The 23642-nt window shown below is 42.5% G+C and overlaps 1 protein-coding gene across 2 annotated transcripts in view; it reads left to right on the top strand.

Moving 5' to 3' along the window:
- The window catches only part of LOC140126473 (solute carrier family 22 member 4-like), a 32945-nt gene extending 11605 nt beyond the window's left edge, over positions 1–21340 (top strand). The window contains exons 3-11 of one of the 2 annotated variants that reach the window (XM_072145978.1): positions 3158–3312; positions 6085–6256; positions 7062–7188; positions 7278–7375; positions 10614–10828; positions 12575–12757; positions 14523–14658; positions 15872–16020; positions 20327–21340. In XM_072145978.1, the coding sequence (XP_072002079.1) occupies positions 3158–3312; positions 6085–6256; positions 7062–7188; positions 7278–7375; positions 10614–10828; positions 12575–12757; positions 14523–14658; positions 15872–16020; positions 20327–20379 (1288 nt within the window). In that variant the 3' untranslated portion in view covers positions 20380–21340. The remainder of the gene's footprint in view (positions 1–3157; positions 3313–6084; positions 6257–7061; positions 7189–7277; positions 7376–10613; positions 10829–12574; positions 12758–14522; positions 14659–15871; positions 16021–20326) is intronic. The other variant, XM_072145979.1, reaches the window with a different exon arrangement.
- The last annotated feature ends 2302 nt before the right edge of the window (positions 21341–23642 follow it).

Genomic DNA, 23642 nt, shown 5'->3' with positions numbered 1-23642 from the left:
CGGAGCCCTTCTGTACTGTAGCTTCACAGGCTGTCAAACCGTCTCCCTCTTGGCTCCCTCAGCACTGTCTAATGTAATCTCATGACATCAAAGAAAGTTTCAGCACACGGTAGAAGGGGGAAAATGCTCCTGCACAGAGTAACAGCCTATGAATCTGCAGCATGGAGGGGCTAAGGTTACACCCTCAAGGCTTTTCAGGCACATTAGCATAATAAAAAAATTAGATTTTTAGAAGGCCATGGATAGCAAATATAAGAAGGTTACCACAGTGTCTGGATCTATGAGTAAGTGCCAATGGTTTATCATACTGGATTTTGATAGTGGATTTCTTTTACCACTTGGTGGAGGTGGTAGACTTTCTTTTAAGGTTTTAGTGTCTTTAATTTTTTTATTTTAACCTGTTCCCTGGTTAGCGGGCTCTAGTAGTAATGTGCCGTGTTGAGATATGATCCCTGCAGGTTGTCTTATTCTCAGATTACTCATTACCAGGGGCAGAGCCACTAATACTGGGAAGTCTATGTAATTCACCACACGGACATTATGCTATGTGCAGCTTTGCTGTAATGGACAAGACGTTTTTCGTGGCTTTCATGATGGATGAAGGCATGTCCAGTGTTTATCTGGTAGATGCTTCGGTAGCTTGTGGCATTGTGGCCGCTGATCTGTGTCTTTATTCTGTATATATTTCTCAGTTTAATGCATTTCTTCCATTTAGTTCAAGAAATGATCTCTTGGGTCAGCCTGTATATAGAACATACTTATGGCTTTTATCTGATTTAGGGCTGAAATATCCTTACTATTTAGAGGGTCTGCTTATGTATCATGGGCACTAGTGTCTATTGGCTGTTCCTTGTACTATAACCTACTTATCTGTGACAATCCATTTCCTACACAATGGGGCATATTTACTTACCTGGTCCCTGCGCGATCCCCGAGGTGCATTGTCCGTCGGAATCCACATCTGCCGCGATTCATGAAGATTGTGTGCCCGAGTTCCTGCATGTGTCGCTTCCCTGATCAGGTCCGCCAGAGTTCACCATCTTCCTCCTGGTGCATGTAAGTGCGTGGCTTGCGACACAAATTGCTTTGTTAAATCCTGCACGTAGTCCAAATCTGTCGGATTGTCCGACAGACGTGAAAGCTAGCGCAGATGCGCCAAAATCCGATTGTGTGTGCCAAAAACCCTTTCTAAATGCGGCGCACATCGGAAATCACGGGTATTCCGATGATAGTGTGGACTGAGGACCCTTAGTAAATGATCCCCAATCTGTTCTCTTTGCACTTTAATAGGCAGCCGCGTAGCAATAGTGTTACAACTATTCATTCCCTGCCCAAGGCCACCTTGGATGCCGTTTTTCTCTACCTGTCCTTGACCTCAAATAAAAATTCTAACCCCTTAACCGCCTTGGAGATTGATGTGGAAAATAATTACAGACCTAGGCATGGATAGTAGGTGGCAGTAGGTTAAAATGTTTTATTTCTGTGTTGCCCGGCTTAAAGGGAGCAGTACCAGGTTGCCCTTTTCATCAGCTACAATGTCTTATAGGGAACGTAGCTACTTGCATGTAAATAAACATAATAGAGAGTTGGTGCACCAAGGCTTAATCCATACATCTTTGACATGGGGGAGGGTCAGATACAAGTCCCAGATTTCCAATTAAGTATGGGACATTATTCACACATTGTTATGTATGTAAACATACTATGTAGGGGACATTATTCACACAATGCTATGTATGTAAGCATACTATGGAGGGCATAGTATTCACATAATGTTATGTATGTAAGCATACTATGTATGGGACGTTATTCACACAATGCTATGTATGTAAGCATACTATGTAGGGCAGTGATGGCAAACCTTTTAGAGGCCGAGTGCCCAAACTACAACAAAGACCCGCTTATTTATCACAAAGTGCCAGCACAGAAATGTAATTTGTGATTTATACTCCCTTCTCTGTCACAGTTTTCATTGATATCAGCACTCTGAGGACACCAATAAAGCAGAAAATAGTCCCAGGTACAGCTGTCACTTTAAAATAGATCTGTGCACAGCAAGTCCTGGGCTGTCTGGGACTGCAGGAAGATACCTGGAGTCATCTCTGGTTATGGCCGGAGTGCCCACAGAAAGGGCTCCGAGTGCCACCTCTGGCACCAGTGCCATAGGTTAGCCATCACTGATGTAGGGGATAATATTCGCACAATGCTATGCATGTAAGCATACTATGTATGGGACGTTATTCACACAATGCTATGTATGTAAGCATAATATTTAGGGGACATTATTCACACAATGATATGTATGTAAGCATACTATGTAGGGGACGTTATTCACACAATGCTGCGGATGTAAGCATAATATTTAGGGGACATTATTCACACAATGATATGTATGTAAGCATACTATGTAGGGGACGTTATTCACACAATGCTACGGATGTAAGCATACTATGTAGGGGATTAAGTCACACATTGTTGTGCAATGCTATGTAAGCATACTATGTAGGGTATGTTATCTTGGGGTCAGGTTCAAAGTGTTTGTGGAATGAGGCCTATTGAGGTGGTATCTTTTTTCACAGATAAGTGGTGGCTTTTATTGCATACAATGTTCCTTTACATGATTTTTTATCATGTGTTTCCAGGTTTTCAGGTTGCTATGAACACTTTATTGACTTCTGTGTAAGGAAAGTCAAGCATCAGTTCCTCCTGACTTGAAATGAGGGATCTACGCAGCCCCTATGACATACTATAATTGTCTTATCAAAGACCCTTTGTGTTGTCAATTTGAGGCTTCAGTGCCGATAGGAAATATATACAAACAAAAAGACATCACAGAACAATAATATTGTCAGATGGAACAATGAGAATGTGGACCTGGTTCGCAAGAACTTACAATCTATGATGTGTATTTATGTAAATACATATGTGTTTTTATACTTTGTCTAGTTGAGGCTTATACCACCAGTAGGCCGACTTACTTCATGCCACAATTTATCAGCCCGGTGTCACATAACCATGTCCTTAGAGTACCTAGAAAACAAGATAAAAGGTGATATGAAATATTAATAATAAGTTCCTGTAAGTGGTTATAACAATGTCAGCTGCAGGGAATGTCACGATCATTCGATTTATAACATTACTTATTTCTTCTCTGTAGCTTTGGAAGAAAGAAGATCCTCTTTGCTACGATGGCTATACAGACCGGCTTCAGCATTGTGCAAGTCTTCTCCACCAGCTGGGAGATGTTTGCCATCCTCTTTCTCATTGTGGGGATGGGGCAGATCTCAAACTATGTAGCTGCCTTTATATTAGGTATGGATTGTGTTTGTTTATTTGTACAGTAAGAATTGTTGTATTTATAAATAAGATGGATATTCCTTTACATATCACATGTATCAGGGAACACACCTTGGTGCAGATGGGTGGTGACTGCAGTCTAGACATAAATATATTTTTATTGCATATGATTATACAACAAGAACAACATGTACTGTGCAAATTGCATCTATAGATTGTCCCACAAATTACATAATCCTCTACAGGAAAAACAAGCACTACATTCCAGAGAAATCGAGCACTTGTTATGGCACCCCCTGGTTTGTATCTTATTTCCCCTTGGAACATCTACAGAACAGGATAAAGGGGTTGTCCACTTACAGCAAATAATTGATTTAGTTTGTGTAAGGAAAAGTTATACAATTTTCCAATATACTTTCTGTGTAAGAAAGATCATGGTTTCCTAGATCTCTGCTTGCTGTCCTTCTATAGAAAGCTTCTGTGTTATCTTTCAGCAGATATAAATCAGTCCCTGGTCATGCGATGAACACGCATGTGCACAAGCCGTTAGTATCACACAGCTCTGATTACTCTGCAATAATAACATGACCATTGACAGGTTTCCATCCACTGCAAGTAACCATAGAAGCTTTCTATAGAATGTCAGCAAGCAGAGATCTAGAAAACCATGAGGAATTGATACAGAAAATATATTGAATACAGAAAGTGTAAGGTTGAAAACTGTTAACCTAAATTGTAAATGTGGCCCCACATGGTAAAATGCCCCACTTTCTGAGACACCCCCAATCTGTATAATGCTGCTTTTCTTTTCCCTACCATGTAACAAAGTTCCCATCCAGCCCCTACTGTATAATTTTTTTTCCATCTTTTGAATCCCCCCACTATGTGTAATATATGTAATACTCATTTGGCTCACCAATTAATTATTCCCTCCAGTCGAAGACTTATAATGCCAACCACTTTTCTGCCCTCCCCCCTTAATTTGCCTTAATTATCTATGACACTCCCTTGCTTTAATCTCCAATTATAACACTGTAATAATTACATGTCCTGCTTCCAGTTGCCATGAAAAAAAATCTTCTAAAGCGAATATATACTCTAGTTCCCTCACAGAAGCTCTTCTTTCTTTCCGCTGCTTTTCTTTTTGGCCTTGGGGTCTTGCCACGGGTGTCCTGCGACCCCTATTTTGGGTCGCAGCGCACCCATATGCCTCCGTGTGCCCCTCTGCCTCACTTACCTCTCCGGTCCCAGCGGCATCTCCCGTGGCTTGCGCACATGTCCCCATCACCTAGGGCGCGCACACGCCAGCTCTGTAAAATTTAGAGGCCCAGTGCGCCACTAATTGGCGCTGGCCGCTGCCAATTCTGTTAAATAGCCAGTCCCTTCCTGTGTCCCCTGCCGGATCTTTGTGCCTTGTGCCCTATGTCCTCTGCGTTTATTGTGATTTCCCGTTGTGACATTGATTCTGTTCCTGACTTTGCTCCTGTCCTGACCTTTTGCTATGCCCTGACTCTGATCCTGTGCTTTTTGCCTGACCTCCTGCCTTTCCATGACTCAATCTCTGCCTTACGATTCTGCACCTTGCCTTGGCTGCCACCACGGACAGAGTCGTACCAGAGTCATACCTGGTGGTATCTCGCCACTGCAAGTCCAACCCGCTTTGCGGTGGGCTCTGGTGAAGACCGAGTCTCAATTAGAGTCTGCTCACAGGTGTCGGCTTGCGTCATCGTCCACGGTGGTCCAGTTGGTCCACTACCCCTGGTGCCTGACATGTCTGCTGGCACCATGGTATCATCACATCATCCAAAGGAAAGGAGAAGCGAACTTGTGATCTAGCACAGCACTCCAAAAAAAGATTCCTATATTAGTTAAAAGGTATTTTTTATTCCATCCATTAAAAAAGGTAAGACATCATCAGATGCTTCCTTCTGGGGAACTAATAGGAAAATTAGTCATACCTGGTGGTATCTCACCACTGCAAGTCCAACCCGCTTTGCGGTGGGCTCTGGTGAAGACCGAGTCTCAATTAGAGTCTGCTCACAGGTGTCGGCTTGCGTCATCGTCCGCGGTGGTCCAGTTGGTCCACTACCCCTGGTGCCTGACATGTCTGCTGGCACCATGGTATCATCACATCATCCAAAGGAAAGGAGAAGCGAACTTGTGATCTAGCACAGCACTCCAAAAAAAGATTCCTATATTAGTTAAAAGGTATTTTTTATTCCATCCATTAAAAAAGGTAAGACATCATCAGATGCTTCCTTCTGGGGAACTAATAGGAAAATTACATCTCAAATAGTCCACTGACCTGCATAATCCTAAGAGGTGCCTAACCTTTAATTTATTGAATGTTCTGCTAAGGCCCTTTTGAGGTCTACACAAATCTTGAGTCAGTCCTCAGCACATTGGGGCACATTTACTTACCCGTCCGGAGGAGTTCACCGAAAGTGCATCGTCCGGCAATCATGCACTGTGCCGCGATTCACTTTGTGCGCCCGATATCTTGCATGTGTCGCTTCCCTACTCAAGTCCACCGGAGTTCACCTTCTTCTTCTTGGTGTATGTAAATGCTTGATCTTGCGACACAATTTGAGCGTTAAATCCAGCGCTCAGTCTGAATCTTTCGGATCATCCGATGGCACACCCCCTGATTTGCAGCGCATCCATGACACAATCCCCTGTTAAAATCCCGAAAAAGTGCGGCCTAGTAAATAACCCCCATTATCTTTCTGATAAAACTGTTTTTAAAGTTGTTCTTAGACTTTCTTCCTTTCCCTTCTGCTTTAATAGGTTCTGAAATCCTTGGCAAGTCTGCTCGGATCCTCTTCTCAACGTTAGGAGTTTGCATATTCTTTGCCATTGGATATATGATTCTACCCTTGTTTGCCTTCTTCCTCCGGGACTGGAGGACATTACTGCTCGCCCTGACTGTCCCTGGACTGCTTTGTGTTCCCCTGTGGTGGTAAGTGTATTATTGAAAATTCTCTTTCTCACCATATCTTTGCTCATGTTATCCCTCCTATCTTTAAAGGGAACCACATTTTACCCCACTAAACTACCAACCCACTCAGGTAGGGTATACATTTTCCTTTCTAGAAATCCCTCCACTAAATCTCCACTGTTTACCTAGAAAAAAATCAAAGTCAGTTGCAAATTCTCACCTATTTCTATAATCCCTGGATCTACAGTTCTGTAGCTCATAGAACCACAAGCCTGTAATGAGTCTGAAAAGCATGGTTCTAGGTGCTGTAGAGCCCCAGTTATGGTTTGTCTAAAGTAAGAACACCCCTTCCAGCATTTCAGTATCTCGGGCAAAAAGTGACTCAATTCAGCTCATTTGCATATGGCTAAGGAAGGGATTTTTTTTTTATAGGTAAATGAGGTAATTCTAAAAAGAACATTTTATAACATACCTGAGGGGCTTGAAGTTTAGTGGGTTAGAAACTGGTGACAGGTTCCCTTTAATCCCTTCGCGCACCAGGTCGTACTATAACGTCCTGGTGCTGCAGGGGGTGTATTGACAGGGCCCACAGGCTGAGCTCTCTCCATACACCGTGTGTGTCAGATGTATAATACAGCTGACACCCGCCTGGCACTGATCAACCGGTTGCCATTCCATGGGCCACCTTGAATGACCGATCAATATTCAGAGATGGAAGCCAGATGAAATCTCTGAGCTGGAAATCAGCCACGGATTGGGTCCTTGTGAGAAACTCATGAATGGAAAGTAAAAGGAAATACAATAATCCTAATGTGTTGTCTTCTAGGATTATCCCAGAATCTCCACAGTGGCTGGTCACACAGGGGAGGATAGAAGAAGCTGAGGCTATAATAAGGAAAGCTGCAAAACAAAATAAAGTTCCTGCCCCAGCAGTCATCTTTAAAACGGCTGAGGTAAAGTGTGTCCTAGAATCTTTGTGGAGCTGACACCTTCCTCCATGTTAGACAGATTTATGAACGTACAGTCTATTTTATACTCACAGCAGGAAACCAAGCAGCGTCACATCAGACGATACACCATCTTGGATCTCATAAGGACCCACAACATACGAATCATCACAATTCTCACGATCATGTTCTGGTGAGTTATGTTGTCAGATAAGATACTGTGATAAGGATTAGATACGTCCTAGGACAGTAGTGGTGAACCTATGGCACGGGTGCCAGAGGTGGCACTCGGAGCCCTTTCTGTGGGCACTCAGGCCATCACCCCAATTTCACCAAACAGGACCAAATCCACAAAATCTTTCTGCAGTCCCAAACAACTTGAGGGATGCTGCTCTCAGCACTATTTTAAAGCAACACTTCATTGGCTGTTTGAAACTGCAGGAAAAGTGAAACGTGTGCACTGAACTGCATTGTCTTTGGAGGTCATCCTGCTTGACCCACCATTCTTCCTGTAGAGAAGCTACAATGATGGTCTGAATGTGCCCACCTTCTTTCAACTGCATTGGTGGCCTTAGGAGAGCCAATACAATTGGATGATGTTGAAAAACTGGCAGCGATAAGTTACTGCATGAAATGCCATGTTGGCACTTCATGGTAAATAAGTGGATTCTGGTTGTAGTTTGGGCACTCAGTCTCTAAAAGGTTCGCCGTCACTGTCCTAGGATATAAAACATTTATATGATAGGACTGTTTTGCACAGCTCAGCCTGTGTTTGTTGCCGCACTTGCTTGGTTTATAATGGGACGCTGTATTCTCACAAAAAAGTAAAGCACCAGAATTGACCAGAACTGCCACAATTGCCTTAATATATGGGATGTGACTGCAGTGAGTGAATACACTCTTATGTTGATTTTTTTTCCATGAAATCTTTCATATTGATAACAGTAGTCACCACTACATAATTAACCACTACCAGCAATTGTATCAATATAATACCCTGTTTGCGTGAAAATGAAACATCCTCAAAAATAAGACCTAGGGCAATTTTTTTCACACATAGAAATATAAGGCCTGCCCTTAAAAATAAGACCTAGCGGCGGGCCTATTGCTACATCTCCACCACACCATACATTAATATGAGTAGACCAGTTAGGTACTGGAAGAGGTTGTGACATGGGTGAAGAATTCATGGGATAATATAAATGCACTATAAGTAGGCAGTATGGACAAGAATTGCTGGGAAACAATGGGGCAGATTTTCTTACCCGATCCTGTCGCGATCCCCGCTGTGCGTTGTCCAACGAGGTTTCGGGTCTGCTGCGATTCACTAAGGTCGTGCGTCCAATTTCCTTCATGTGTTGCTTCCCCGCTGAGGTCCGCCGGAGTTCACCTTCTTCTTCCTGGTGCATGTAAGCGCTTGATCTTGTGACACAATTTTGTTTTTAAATTCCGCGGTTAGTCCGAATCAGTCGGGTTGTCCGATGGCGTCCCCCCCCCCATTTCTGTCGCATGCAAACCGGCGCCGATGCGCCACAATCCGATCGCGTGCGCCAAAAACCCGGGGAAATTCAGCGCAAAAAGGAAATATTCTGGAAACCCCACAGAATCGTGGTCCGCGGACCCTTAGTAAATGTGCCCCAATGATTCTAAAAGAAATATAGTCAAAAGAAATTCAGCATGAAACTTTTGGAGCGTTATATTGAGGTCCCAGAAGATGATCATACAACTGGCTTATTATAAAGGGATCATCAAATGTACAATACATTGTTGTCCATGGAAATACAGTCAAACTAAATTCTTGATGGAAGTGCCAGAGGCGAGTCAGAGAACATGAGAACACCAGGAGTCAGGTGGAGAGTAGTCAGGAACAGTCCAAGTTTGGGGCAGGCTGCAGTCAGACAGAATCCAGGATACAATCTGTCGCTCAGGGTGGGCAGAATACTAGTCCAGAATAAAGGTTTAAGTCATTATCAGAAGCTGAGTACAGAGTTGTATAATACAAAACGAGGTTGTTTTCATAAAACACCAATACACTGTATCTAAGGACAGACCAACACGTTTCAAGTGTTTACACAATACTGTTACTCGTGATTCATGAGTAAGAGCGCCACATGAACGCATGAAACTCGTTGGTCTGTTCCCTTGCTGATGAATACAGTGGGGCTCATTTAATAAGGGCCCAGCAGACTGTACTTTCGTCGGGCATCCCGGCGATATTTGTTTTGCGCCGCTGGGACAGGTATTTAGGTCAGATTTTGGTGCAATCACCACGACTATCGTGGGGCGGCCCGTCGGACAATCCAACGGATTCGGACAAACCGTGGGATTTAACTTCAAAATTGTGTCGCAAGCCATGCACTTACATACACCGGGAAGAAGTGGGTGAACTCCAGCGGACCTGATCGGGGAAGCAACACAAGCAGGATATCGGGTGCTCGATCTTCATGAATTGCGGCAGACTTCATCCTTGTCAGACAGTCCGGATCGGGGATTGCGCAGGGACTGGGTAAGTAAATCTGCCCAAGTGTGTTGTGATTTTATGAAAACATGAAAATAAAAGAAAAGTTGTAATCGTGAAATAGGATTTTGTGTGCTTGATTAAACATCACTTTTTATTCTACATGCTAAAACAGTCCATGTGTGAGATCCATGGGGACAACTAGCTGGTGAGCTTAAAAAGAAAAACTGTTACAGAGGTGTATTCCAGGGTCAGAAATCCAGGTATCAAACAATAGCTGAAAGAACAACTTCACTGAACACTAGAAAACTATGGACATAAACGCTCAGGTTATCATCAAGACTGTGCGCTGATTGGAGGGTGGACCAATAGACCCAGTCTGCCTCTGTCTCTGAACATGGGAAATGGTGATTGATTATTACTGTACATAGTTTTAACAAATTTTGGTAAAGGTTTATACCAAGCTCAGTGTGTTATAGCCGAGTACTGCCAGGATGCATAGCCAGCTGGCTTAAGACATTGCGCAGCCCCACGGACACTAACCAAACCCTGGGACTACCATCAGTGGATTGGGCCCGGCGGTAAGCGCCGTGCGGGGGTTCCGATACACTTTATAAGTCTCTTGCACACCGCGGTTAACACCCACGGTTGGAGGAATCTCTGATTGGCGGGTGTTAGAGGCGGGTGTCAGCTGTAATATACAGATGACACCCACAGCTTCTGGTGCCGACTGCGTTCAGAAGCTTGACTTAATAGTATGGTACGCTACTGTAAGTCCCTGCTGCCGGCAATGTGCTATTACAGCAAATGCCGGGAAGGGGTTAAGAATGAACAGAACTGCTAAATTTGATCTGGTAAAGGTAAAGCACTGGTGTCTTTGATCCGGTATGTTCATACTTACTTTACAATCCTGCTTGATTATTTATTTTATTTGACTTCTCCGTTTTATATGTAAATCATTATTCCATTCCAGGTTGATTGTGTCCATTGGATATTTTGGCATTTCCCTGAATACTCCAAATTTGAATGGGGATCCATTTCTGAATTGCTTCCTTCTTGCTGCCATTGAAGTTCCATCATATATAATAGCATGGCAGCTTCTGAGGCACGTGCCCAGGAGATATTCAATGTGTGGAACTATGCTGCTTGGTGGAATTGTGCTGCTTCTTATACAACTTGTGCCACAAAGTGAGTATTAACTAGTATTTACCATATCTCAGCTTTGTGTTGGCATCATGTTATAAGTGTCCTTTTGTTTTATTACTATGCTAGAAAGATTTTTCAAAGTCTCCAGAAAATTTTAGAATCAATTATTTTTGGGACCATTTTATTTCTATAGGGATTTAGGAAGTCCTGTTGATAGAAACCTATTCAAAATCTTGCATAGACTGACAGGCAGACTGCCCAGTCATGCCAAGGGTCATGCCAAAGGCAACTTCATTCGGCTCCCAGCTGTCCAGATGAGCAGAAGGCACCCCACAATCTCCAGCATTGACCGTGAGATCTAACGGGTTAACAGTCTGGTCATTCCAATCCGGACTGTTAGAGCAGAGTTACTGCTCTTCCCTACACGGAAGACCTATTTAGAACTTAGGTGGTGCCGATGGACAAACCCATTGGCCTAGCCTGAGACCCCTTAGTGACCAGCGGCAAAAGCCTTATAGGTGGTCACTAAGGGATAAGGGTGTTTTCATAGCGAAGTATTCCAGGAACAGAGTTTAGATACCAGCCCAATATATCTATGACTCACTATATCAAAGCCAAGCGTTGTACGTGGGACATGTAAAATAGATCTATGGTAGAACATCTGGATCTTTAAGAAGTTGTGATCTGTTTGATTGTGGATAAATTAAATTAATAAAATAACGATTCTTTATTTATATGGCGCACACAGATTACGCAGCGCTGCACAAAGCTTGCCAGATCAGTCTGGGTCCCCAATGGGACTCACAATCTCATCAACCTACTAGTATGTTTTGGAGTGTGGGAGGAAACCGGAGGACCCGGAAGAACCCCACGGAATAGTAGATAGTGGTTAACAATCTTACCAGTGGAGTCTAATCACGAGAATGGGGGTTCTGTTCTGTCTAATGGTTGGAGCAGCGATATACATCCAGCAGTAGTTTCTGAAATTAAATCTTTATACTATTAACGTGATCAGGTGGTAACTGCAGCATTTGCTTGTATTTCAAGCCACATTTAGATAAATGAGAACCAAAAAACCAACAAGATCTGGTGTTATGATGAGGCCCATTCAATAAAAAACACTGTAGGTAAAACTAATACATATTTATAGGTATGCGTTAAAAGACATTAAAAAGCAGTAAGAATGATGTGTCTATAGATCCAACCACCAGTAGCAGGTGGCTGGTAACGCACCCCCACTAAGGTCCAAATGTGGACCGCATTTAAACACACTTGCAACAGGTATGTATAGTAAAATAAAATTTTATGAAGATAGATAAACCATTCAACATCACCACCATGCGTTTAGCTGAGCGGAGCCACCGCCCTCCCCCCCTCACGTATCACCACCACTCTGTGACTTTGTCAGGGCTTAACGCATACCAATAATTATGTATTAGGTTTACCTACAGTCTTTTTTATTGAATGGGCCTCATAATGACACCAGATCTTGTTGTTTTTTTGGTTTGATACTTAGTTTGCTGGTGTTGGGCTGCATATTTTGGGTGTATATGGTTGACACAGACAAACTTGTGTAACTTTGGATGGGAAAAAAATAGATGGGAACCTTCACAATAATAAGAAACGCTACATGTGAAATTTTGTAGATTTGAAGGAAAATTCCTTTTGCAGATCTAACTATTTTGACTGATGGAAAGTCACATCTTTGTGGTTTGAATCGGTCCAGTCATGTCCGTTGTAAGACTGATATATAATGTGTATATTATTTGATCTTTTATGTCTTTTCAGGTCTCCATATTTTGTCCACTGTTATGGTGATGGTGGGAAAATTAGGAGTCACAGCCGCTTTCTCTATGGCATATGTATACACAGCTGAACTATACCCCACTGTCATACGAAATATGGGAGTGGGTATTGGTTCCATGTCTTCTCGAATAGGAAGTGTCATCTCTCCGTACTTTGTTTACCTTGGTAAGATTATTATAAAACTCTACAGTTTGAGCTCTTCAGCTTCATATAGAAAAAATGAATTCTACTTCTGGGCAGTGATGGTGTATCTTTTAGAAACTGAGTGCCCAAACTGCAACACAGAACCCACTTATTTATGGCAACTTGCCCACACAGCATGTAAGGCAGAAACTTATGGTCTCCACAGATTTCAAATGTATAAGCGGCATGAGGACACCACTATAATTCATAGAAGGAAGGGAAATTCCAATTATTATTGTAGCTTCCCTCCAATGCGCCTCAAACAAGAGCTGCAATAATGACCCGGCCCTATCTAGACCTTCTCACTGTTCCTGCAGCCTCAGACAGCCCTGCATGTGTTTCACTATGCTGATGCTGTGCATGTACCAGGTTGCTGGGGACTGCAAGAGGATGCCTTTTGTCCTATCTGGTGAATCCTGAGTGCCCACCTTGGGCACCTGTCCCAATAGTACAAAACTACTGTTGTAGGGAATGCTTACACGTATTGGATATGCCATTAGAAAATCTGATGGACACCTAGATGTTCTGCAGTATCATGAGATGGATAGGAATTGAGGTGTGTAAACCAAGTCATTCACTTGTCGTTTTGCATTTATTGATTTATTTGGTTATTGGTTAATTATTAATTTATTAAAAAAACATGATAAGGTCTAAGTTAACAATATTGGGGCACATGTACTTACCCGGCCGCTGGAGTTCACTGAAAGTGCATTGTCCAACAATAATGCCCTGTGCCACAATTCACTAAGATTGTGCGCCCGATATCCTGCATGCGTCGCTTCCCCAGTCCGACAGAGTTCACCATCTTTTTAGTGGTGCATGTTAGGGCTTGGGCAATTTGAAAGTTAAATCCTCGCTTAGTCCGAATCAATTGGATCGTCCGACGGCACGCCCCCTAAATTGTGTTGCATGGAAGCCAACGCAGGAGTGCCAAAAAAGGATAACAAGCACCAGAATCCCAACACAGGCACTTCTAAATACCTGTGCAAGCCGTGTAATCCCTGAAAAAAGTGCACAGTCCGACGAAAGTGAGCATCGCGAACCTTAGTAAATGAGCCCCATTATGTGCAACGAGCCCCATTATGTGCAACGAGCCCTAGGGGCCAAAGCAATCTGTTCCTCTTTCTCATGTATCAAGTCTGTTGACATTTCTAAATTTGGTTTTCAAAAAGCCCCTTGTTATGTATACCACAAGTTAATAATCGAGTACAATGGATAATAATAGTACCTATTTTCCGGACTATAAGGCGCACTTAAAAGCCTTGGATTTCCGTGGAAATCCAAAGTGCGCCTTATAGTCCGGTGCGCCCTATCTATGGCACAGGGCACAGGGCAGCGGACCATACTTACATAGGTCCCCGCTACCGGAGACCGGAGATCTCCAGCGGGAACTGCAGACCACGCGGCACGAACAACTTCTGCCGCGTGGTCTGCAGTTCCCGCTGGAGATCTGCTGTCTCCGGTAGCGGGGACCTATGTAAGTATGGTCCGCTGCCCTCCTCCACCTCCCGCTCACCTTCCCCGCGTTCCGCGTCTCAGCGTGGCGTCTCGGCGTCGGGTCTCCGCCACGCCCCCGGACCTCCGCCACGCCCCCGGACCCCGCGCCTTATAGTCCGATGCGCCTTATATATGTAATTATTACATATATAAGGCGCATCGGACTAATGCGCCTTATAGTCCGGTGCGGCTTATAAGCCGCAAAATACGGTACAATAAAACATGATGCGTTCTATCACTTTTCTTCCAGGTGCTTATAACAGGCTGCTGCCATACATCCTAATGGGAAGTTTAACAGTTATTATGGGACTTCTCGTGTTGTTCTTCCCGGAAACATTTGGTAGACCTCTACCAGAAAATGTGGACCAGACACAGAATGTAAAAGGGTAAATAGTATTTTATTTGTATTCATTTGAAGGAAAAAGTAGTAGAAAAATGTCAATCAGAGTCATGACAGGTAATTCTGGGTAATGTGGACCTCCACTTACTGTATCCCAAGAACAGTCTGGACAAAGTGCCAACCTGCAATAAAATAAAAGGGTTTGATGTACGTCGGATATATACCCAAACTGTGTTTGATAAAAAATGGATGTGATGGATAATCAGATCGATTCTTAGTCAGGTTTCCAAAATTTTAATCAGTAGCTACTATGGTCTTCTGCACTTTCCCTCTGTATTAGATAAACAGCAGATAAATTTACCATCGGGATTCTATTTTCTAAAGTAGTTGCCATCTGGGTCGGCTCTAGGTTTCAGTAGGACCCCGGGTGACAGAACCTCAGTGGGCCCTTGCCAGTGAACTCACGTGTCAGCATTAAAAATTCAGAAACTAACAGTCTCCTGTTCCCTAAAATATTCCCTAGTTTATCATACCAAACAGCCCCTTCATGCTTAATTTATATACAGCCCCCTTATGGTTATTTTATATAAAGCTCCCCTCACCCTATGAATTCATTAGATACAGCTCCTCTCACCCTCATGGTTTCCTTATGTTCAGCAGAACTTGCCCAGGCATGCCCAGTGCTGGCACCGGCCCTGGTTCCCGTGGTAGATTCCCCCTCCCTGCACCATCCCCAAACACTTTTTATCTAATCCTTTAATGTAACCCTTCTACAAACTAACTTTATTTTATCTATATGCAGATTATCTCCAGGAGCTGCTGGGGGCGTGGAGTAACCCCTTCTAACTCTGGGAGCAAAGGCTACTCCAGGCCCCCAGAAGCATTTGTAGATCTGCCTAACTGCTTGTCCTCTACTATGTGGATGAGGCCGATGTAATGCTTGCGCCACATTACATATGCGACAGCGCATATAGATAGATTAAAGTCCCCATAGTAGAATTTTTCTTTTTCTTTATAATAGAACCTTAAAGTGTAACTGCCATTTGAGATCCTTTTTAATATTGTTAAAATTTTTTGAATATACTTCATTAACAAATTGGGGTTTGTTTGTAAAAAACAAAACGAGCTACTCCATTCCATTCAGATGTGTAATCCAGACTGTATAGAGTGTGGCTATGGGGTCTCCATGAGCTCACATCTAATCTCCTTGTGTGTGTTTAAACAGCTCTGTCAGTGACGATTTACTCTTTTACTTTCAGCTTGATGTTTGAATATAGTGCTCATAGCATACTGCAGCCAGGGAGAGAGCAGGATAGGTTAACACTCGCTCATAGCTGTGTAAACAACAGGAGAATAGAGGAAAGAAAGACCCATCTTCAATATTGTAAACTACAAAAGAAAAAAGCAGGTTAGTTCACCCCGTCTTGTAAAAAGTAGCTGTTCTCAGGAACAATGGAGCAAAGAAGAATTTTTTCAGGCACCAACTTGTAAGAGTATGGAAAACTCCAATCTTTATTTGTCCCAAATCTACATATTAAAACATGCCTTGACCATACATATGTCTGAAATATCAGTCTACATGTTTCAGCGCACTTAAAAAAGACCTGGCGCCAAAATTTTACCACCATGACTAACAACACCTGCTGATAAAGGGTTTCAAGTTCTCCCCATATAATGACTGTTTAAATGTTAATTCAAAAAGCAGATATACCCCAGGCTTGGGAAACTCCACCCAAGTTAAGGACTCCAAAATCTGTCCTGGAGTAGGCCGCAGAAAGAGATCAAAATGCATTAAAACACATAAAATAAATACATATATAATACACTAACATCACATACCTGTAAACTATTGTTTTGGGTATACAGCTTCCGCGTGTGAGATGTTAGTTCTTTCTATATGTATTTATTTTATGTGTTTTAATGCATTTTGATCTCTTTCTGTGGACTACTCCAGGACAGATTTTTGGAGTCTGTAACTTGGGTGGAGTTCCCTGAACCTGGGATATATCTGCTTTTTAAGATCAATATTTAAACAGTTATGATTAAGAGCTCTTAAAGGGAACCTGTCATCAGAAATTGGCCTAATAAACATTGTGTTTCTTTCAAAGCCCATCTTGGTGGCATCATCCAGAAAATCTACATTGAAGTGAAATCTAAATAGGATGTTTTAGGTCAGGGAGGCAGAGAATTTAACACTGAAGCCAAGCTCTTGCTGCCACTGACCATCTGAACACTCCCATGTAATTGAAATCACGCATATACTTCAGTAGATCTGATCAATGATGGATCTAGACGCAGGACCATCAATTACAGTGCGCATGGGGGCATTTTAAGGCAGGAAAATCTTGACTTTAGTGTTAACCCCTTCCCGCCACAGCCCTTTTTCGTTTTTGCGTTTTCATTTTTCACTCCCCACATTAAAAAATCTGTAACTTTTTTATTTTTCCATGTACAGAGCTGTGTGACGGCTTATTTTCTGCGTAACAAATTACACTTCAAAATGGTTGTATTTAATATTCCATGCTGTGTACTGGGAAGCAGGAAAAAAATTCCAAATGCAGTGAAATTGGTAAAAAAACGCATTTGTGCCGTATTCTTGTGGGCTTGGATTTTTTACGGATTTCACTGTGCACCCCAAATGACATGTCTACTTTATTCTTTGGCTCGGTAAGATTACGGGGATACCAAATTTGTATAGGTTTTATAATGTTTTCATACATTTAAAAAAATTAAAACCTCCTGTACAAAAGTTTTTTTGGGGATTTTGCCATCTTCTGGTGCTTATAACTTTTTTATACTTTAGTGTATAGAGCTGTGGGTGGTGCCGTTTTTTGCGGATTTTGATGACGTTTACAATGTTATCATTTTTAGGACTGTACGACCTTTTGATCACTTTTTATAGAATTTATAAATTTTTTTTTAAATGGCAAAAAAGTGCCATTTTCGTCTTTGGGCGCGATTTTCCGTTACGGGGTTAAACCCATTGAAAAACCGTTATCATATTTTGATAGATCGGGCATTTTCGTACGCGGCGATACCTAATGTGTTTATGATTTTTACTGTTTATTTATATTTACATCAGTTCTAGGGAAAGGGGGGTGATTTGAATTTTTAGGGTTTTTTATTATAAATTTTTTTTAAACTTTTTTTTATTTTTACTATTTTTCAGACTCCCTAGGGTACTTTAACCCTAGGTTGTCTGATCGATCCTACCATATACTGCCATACTACAGTATGGCAGTATATGGGGATTTTACTACTGATACATTACAATGTGCTGATAGCACATTGTAATGCATGGGTTAACCCGAAGTAGCTTCAGGTCTTCGTGAGATCTGAAGCTACCATGGTGATGGATCGCCACTCCCCGATGACGTCACGGGGAGCAACGATCCTCAGAAAGATGGCGATCAGCATTAAAACACCCGCGACACCGATCGCGGGTGTTACCGGTAAGCCTTTGCTGCAATATGCAGCAAAGACTTACCGGCTATGGAGAGGGCTCGGCACATGTCAGGAAGGGGTTAAACTCTCTGCTTCCTTGACTTCATAACACTAATCTCACTTTAAAGTTAGTTTTCTAGATGATGCCACAACATTGGACCATGAAAGAAACATGATGTAGAAGATGCTCAACTCCTTGACAACATAGTGGTAGTGGTTTATTAGGCCAATTTCTGATGACAGGTTCCCTATAAAGGGTAAAATTCTGGCGCCAGGTCTATAAGTGCGCTTGAAACGCGTAGACTGATATTCCAAACATACGCATGGTCAAGGCATGTTTTAATATGAAGATTTTGGACGAATATAGATTGGAGTTTAACCCCTTAACGCTCTGCGCCGTAGCTCTACGGCGCAGAGGTATAAGGGATGTATGAAGAGGGCTCACGGGCTGAGGCCTCTTCATACAGAGGTGGGGGTTTTTGCATAATGCATAAAACCCCCACCGCTAATAACCGCGGTCGGTGCTAGCACCGATCGCGGCTATTAACCCCCCTGTTGCCGCCGGCAAAGTCGCCGGCGGCATTTAAAAGACGGCGGTCGGTTGCCATGGTAGCCTCGTGTCTTCTTTTGACACGAGGCTATCTGGCAGCCGCAGATTCGTTACAATGAGCCAGTGGCTCATTGTAATGAATGTGCTGCAAAATGCCATATATTGCAATACAGAAGTATTGCAGTATATGGTAGCAGTGATCTGACCATCTAGGGTTAATGTACCTTAGATGGTCTAAAAGATAGTGAAAAAAAAAAGTTTAAAAAATTAATAAAATATTAAAAATTCAAATCACCCCCCTTTCCCTAGAACTGATATAAAACATAATAAACAGTAAAAATCACAAACATATTAGGTATCGCCGCGTCCCAAAATGCCCGATCTATCAAAATATAAAACCGGTTACGGCCGGCGGTGACCTCCGAGGCGGGAAATGGCGCCCAAATGTCCGAAATGCGACTTTTACACCTTTTTACATAACATAAAAAATGAAATAAAAAATGATCAAAATGTCGCACAGACCTCAAAATGGTAGCAATGAAAACGTCGCTTCATTTCGCAAAAAATGACCCCTCACACATCTCTGTGCGCCAAAGTATGAAAAAGTTATTAGCGTCAGAAGATGGCAAAAAAATCTTTTTTGTACACATTCTTTTAATTTTTGAAAATGTATTAAAACACAATAAAACCTGTATAAATTTGGTATCATTGCGATCGCACCGAACCAAAGAATAAAGTAGGCGTGTTATTTGGAGCGAAGAGTGAAAGTCGTAAAAACTGAGCCCACAAGAACGTGACGTTCTTGTGGGCTTTTTTTTTCAATTTTTCCACATTTGGAATTTTTTTTCAGCTTCGCAGTACACGGCATGTTAAAATAAATAACATTACTGGAAAGTAAAATTTGTTACGCACAAAATAAGACCTCACACAGGTCTGTACACGGAAAAATGAAAAAGTTATGGATTTTTGAAGTTGGAGAGCGAGAAATGAGCCGAAAAACCCTCCGTCCTTAAGGGGTTAAATACTTTTACAAGCTGGTGGAAAAAAAATTCTTTGTTCAATTTTGCAGACAGATTTACCATAGCAACATAGTAACTAAGGGGCCTTCAGCAGTCTGCTTTTTGTACAAACTAAGGTTACATTCACACAAACCCTTTTCCTCCCTGGCATTAGGCCACACATCGGCATGCTGGAGAGGAGGAGGGATGAGCGCTGCTCACCCCATCCCTCTACATAGAGGTGCCATAACACGGCAAAATATAGGACATGGTGCAGTGAGACAACGTGTACTAACTACACCCTGACCAGGCGCCACAGTCGTCAATGGGGACGGATATATGGCTGCATATAGGTTCTCATTACGTCCATGTGAATGAGCCATAAGAAGAATTTCTTTTCTTTTTTAATTTAAACTTTTTAATGTGAAGTTTTTCTTTATTTTTTCACATTATAAACAAGACAACACTAAATGCTAGAAAAATACCCAACACAGCCAATATAAGGAGAATTTCTAATGATAATAGAAAAAATATAATAGCAAAATGTTCACATAACCCCCCCCCCCCCCACAAACAAAGAAAAATACAAAAATAACCTGGAATGAACATATTTGCTCATATTTGCTGAGGCTTATTCACTCAGCTCTATTAGCGCTGTAAAATACAGACCTATGTCTGGACGGACTATGATCTTTAAACTGGTATTTTTCTATTTTTTACAGACTGTGTTGTACAAAGAAATCTGAAAAGGATCATGAAAACTCAGAAGAATTAAAAAACGGCATCATATTAATGACCACAAAGCTATGATGTTCCCATATATTCTTTTAACCAACAGTGTATATGATTATATCTATTGCAGAGTGTACTGTGCCTTTAAGAAAACCGGCCAGCAGCTCTTATGAACAAATCAAAGACCGTACAGAAGGCGCTGAAACTGCTGCCTAGAAGGCTAGACAACTATCTTTATTAGTGTATATTACTCTTTCTAATAGGAATAGTTGTTGGGGCAGCCATTCTGTATCTTTGATTCAGCAGACAATTCCTACCTAACATTAGTAATTTCTGAATACACAGATGTCTTGTAGAGCATTGCCTTCATATATCTTTCTGGGGCTCTGCTGGGAGTGGATATGGCATTATTCATGTATTTTCTTATGGATTTTTATATTTGTATATTAGCACTTTGATTTTTGTTACCAATTTGTGATACATTATTGAATTTCTGTAATTGAGATTATGTTGATATTCAGATCTTTTGGACGTGTGTTTCTCAGCCAAGAACTTAGCACTGGATAACTGCAGGACCAGCGAGCTGAAGCGCACAATTTTCTTGATTTCATGAATCACATGTTCTTAAAGATTGTGAAGGTTTTCCTACTGTAAAGCCTATATTAGGCTGAGACAAATTGTGACCAAAAATCAGTTCTGTTCAATGAACGATTTTAAAAAACATCTACCACCAGGTTCAAGGATTTTAAACCTTACATGGTGGTGGGTGCCATTTTTGCAGGATCCACTTTTAGCTTCTTATGCCCTGGTTTTTACTTAAAAAAAAAAAAGGCTTTTATAATTATGCAAACGAGCCTGAGGAGCTCTGGGGCTCGCTATGTCCTCAAGGGGTTAAAGAGGAGAAAATCATGCCAATGTGTCAGTGGGCTTGGTTTACAATCCTTCATCATGGTGGTAGATGTCCTTTAAAACGTTTCCTATAGAAATAAAACATTTGAGTTGTGTTTGTTGTCTGTTTATTTTAACACAAGGACGTACCATATAAACCATATCACCATTACAGAGACAGCCTAGCCTAAGACAAGCATGTACGCACCATGTGGGGGTGTCACAGGCTGATCACTGCCTCGAAAGTTATATATGATGCAAGGCGTCCCTGCATTCCACGTGGGAGAACCTTGTTGATCCTGGAAGGACTAGAAATATGATGTAGTCATATGATGTATGATGTACCATTGATGAAGGTTTGATTTTAATGGCGTAGAGGTTCTGCAGACCTGGTCTCTGAGCACCCTAATGGCTGGCCAAGGCCCACTTACCGCTGCAGTGAGGGACACTATTCTACACAATACCAAAAAACACAGCACCCATAGCGTAGTCAGTACCTGCCATGGACTTCTGCAACTCTGTAGATAGATATTTGATAATTATATGGATATAGGCAGTCCCCGGGTTACATAGGTTTACTCATAAGTTGAATTTGTATGTAAGTCGAAACTGCATAGTTTGTAATTGTAGATCCAGACAAAATTTTCTTTTGCTCCAGTGACAATTGGAGTTTCAAAATGTTTTGCTGTAATGGGACCAAGGATTATCCATAAAGCTTCATTACAGACACCTTACAGCTGATCATTGCAGTCTGGGACTATAGTAAAGCATTCAGAGAGCTTCACCAGAGGTCACAGTGGGCATAGGGGTTTGTCTGTAACTAGGGGTCATCTGTACGTCAGCAGTCCTAAAGTAGGGGACCGCCTGTATACTGTAGATAAAATCTCATTAAGCATTACAGAAGTTTTAGCACACATGGAAGGTTATTTATTGTAATTCTGTATTTCATTATGTGCATCTACACTCACCGGCCACTTTATTAGGTACACCTGTCCAACTGCTGGTTAACACTTAATTTCTAATCAGCCAATCCCATGGGGGCAACTCAGTGCATTTAGGCATGTAGACATGGTCAAGACAATCTCCTGCAGTTCAAACCGAGCATCAGTATGGGGAAGAAAGGTGATTTGAGTGCCTTTGAACGTGGCATGGTTGTTGGTGCCACAAGGGCTGGTCTGAGTATTTCAGAAACTGCTGATCTACTGGGATTTTCACGCACAACCATCTCTAGGGTTTACAGAGAATGGTCCGAAAAAGAAAAAAAATCCAGTGAGCGGCAGTTCTGTGGGCGGAAATGCCTTGTTGATGCCAGAGGTCAGAGGAGAATGGGCAGACTGGTTCGAGCTGATAGAAAGGCAACAGTGACTCAAATTGCAACCCGTTGCAACCAAGGTAGGCAGAAGAGCATCTCTGAACGCACAGTACGTCGAACTTTGAGGCAGATGGGCTACAGCAGCAGAAGACCACACCGGGTGCCACTCCTTTAAAGGAAACCTACCATTTCAAATGGTCGGTGTAAGCTGTAAACACCGAGCACCAGCTCAGGGTGAGCTGGTGCCGGTGCTTAGTTTCGTTAGTGTTAAAACCGCGGTATTGGTGTTTTAGTATCATATGATGTTTGCAATCAGTGTAGAGTCTAGGAATAGGTATTAATTGTATTCATTGGTTGTAGGCCCTACACCATATAAAAAATTATCCTGTAAAAAGAGCCTCCTGTAGTAGCCTGCCAGCCCCCTGTAGTAGGTAGTCTGCCCGTAAAAAAAATAACTAGGTACTCACCATTCCGACATCCCGGACAGCGACAGGTCCGTGGCAGCTCCGTGGTCAGCACCTCTTCTTTTTTCAAACCGGCGCCAAGGCCGCGACGACTCCCTGTGTGCCACCCGGCCGCTGCTGGCATCACAGAGTGCACCGGCCCCAAAAAACATTGGGGCTCATTTACTAAGGGTCTGCGGAATATTTCCATTGTGCGCCGAATTGGCCCGGGATTTTGGCACACGCGATCGGATTGTGGCGCATCGCCACCGGCTTGCATGCGACAGAAATCAGGGGGCGTGGCCATCGGACAACCTGATGGATTCGACAAACCGCAGAATTTAAAAACGGAATTGTGTCGCAAGACACACACTCACATACACCAGGAAGAAGCAGGTGAACTCCGGCGGACCTCGTGCAGAAGTGATGGCTGCAGGAACTCGGGCGCACTGGCTTAGTGAATCGCGGCAGACCTGAATCCACGTCGGACAACGCACCACGGGATCGCAACAGGACCGGGTAAGTAAATCTGCCCCATTGAGTACACCAAATCTAAACACCATTTTGCCATCAAGAGGAGGAGCTCTACATGGGGTCAGTTTTGGTGCCTTTTCCCTTTATAAACACTAAACTTGCAGTGTCACCTCATCACACACAGCATAA

Source organism: Engystomops pustulosus, chromosome 4 (assembly GCF_040894005.1).
Source record: "Engystomops pustulosus chromosome 4, aEngPut4.maternal, whole genome shotgun sequence".
Classification (NCBI taxonomy): Eukaryota; Metazoa; Chordata; class Amphibia; order Anura; family Leptodactylidae; genus Engystomops; species Engystomops pustulosus.
Note: the sequence above shows the minus strand (reverse complement) of the source record. Positions and strands in the feature narration are given on the sequence as shown.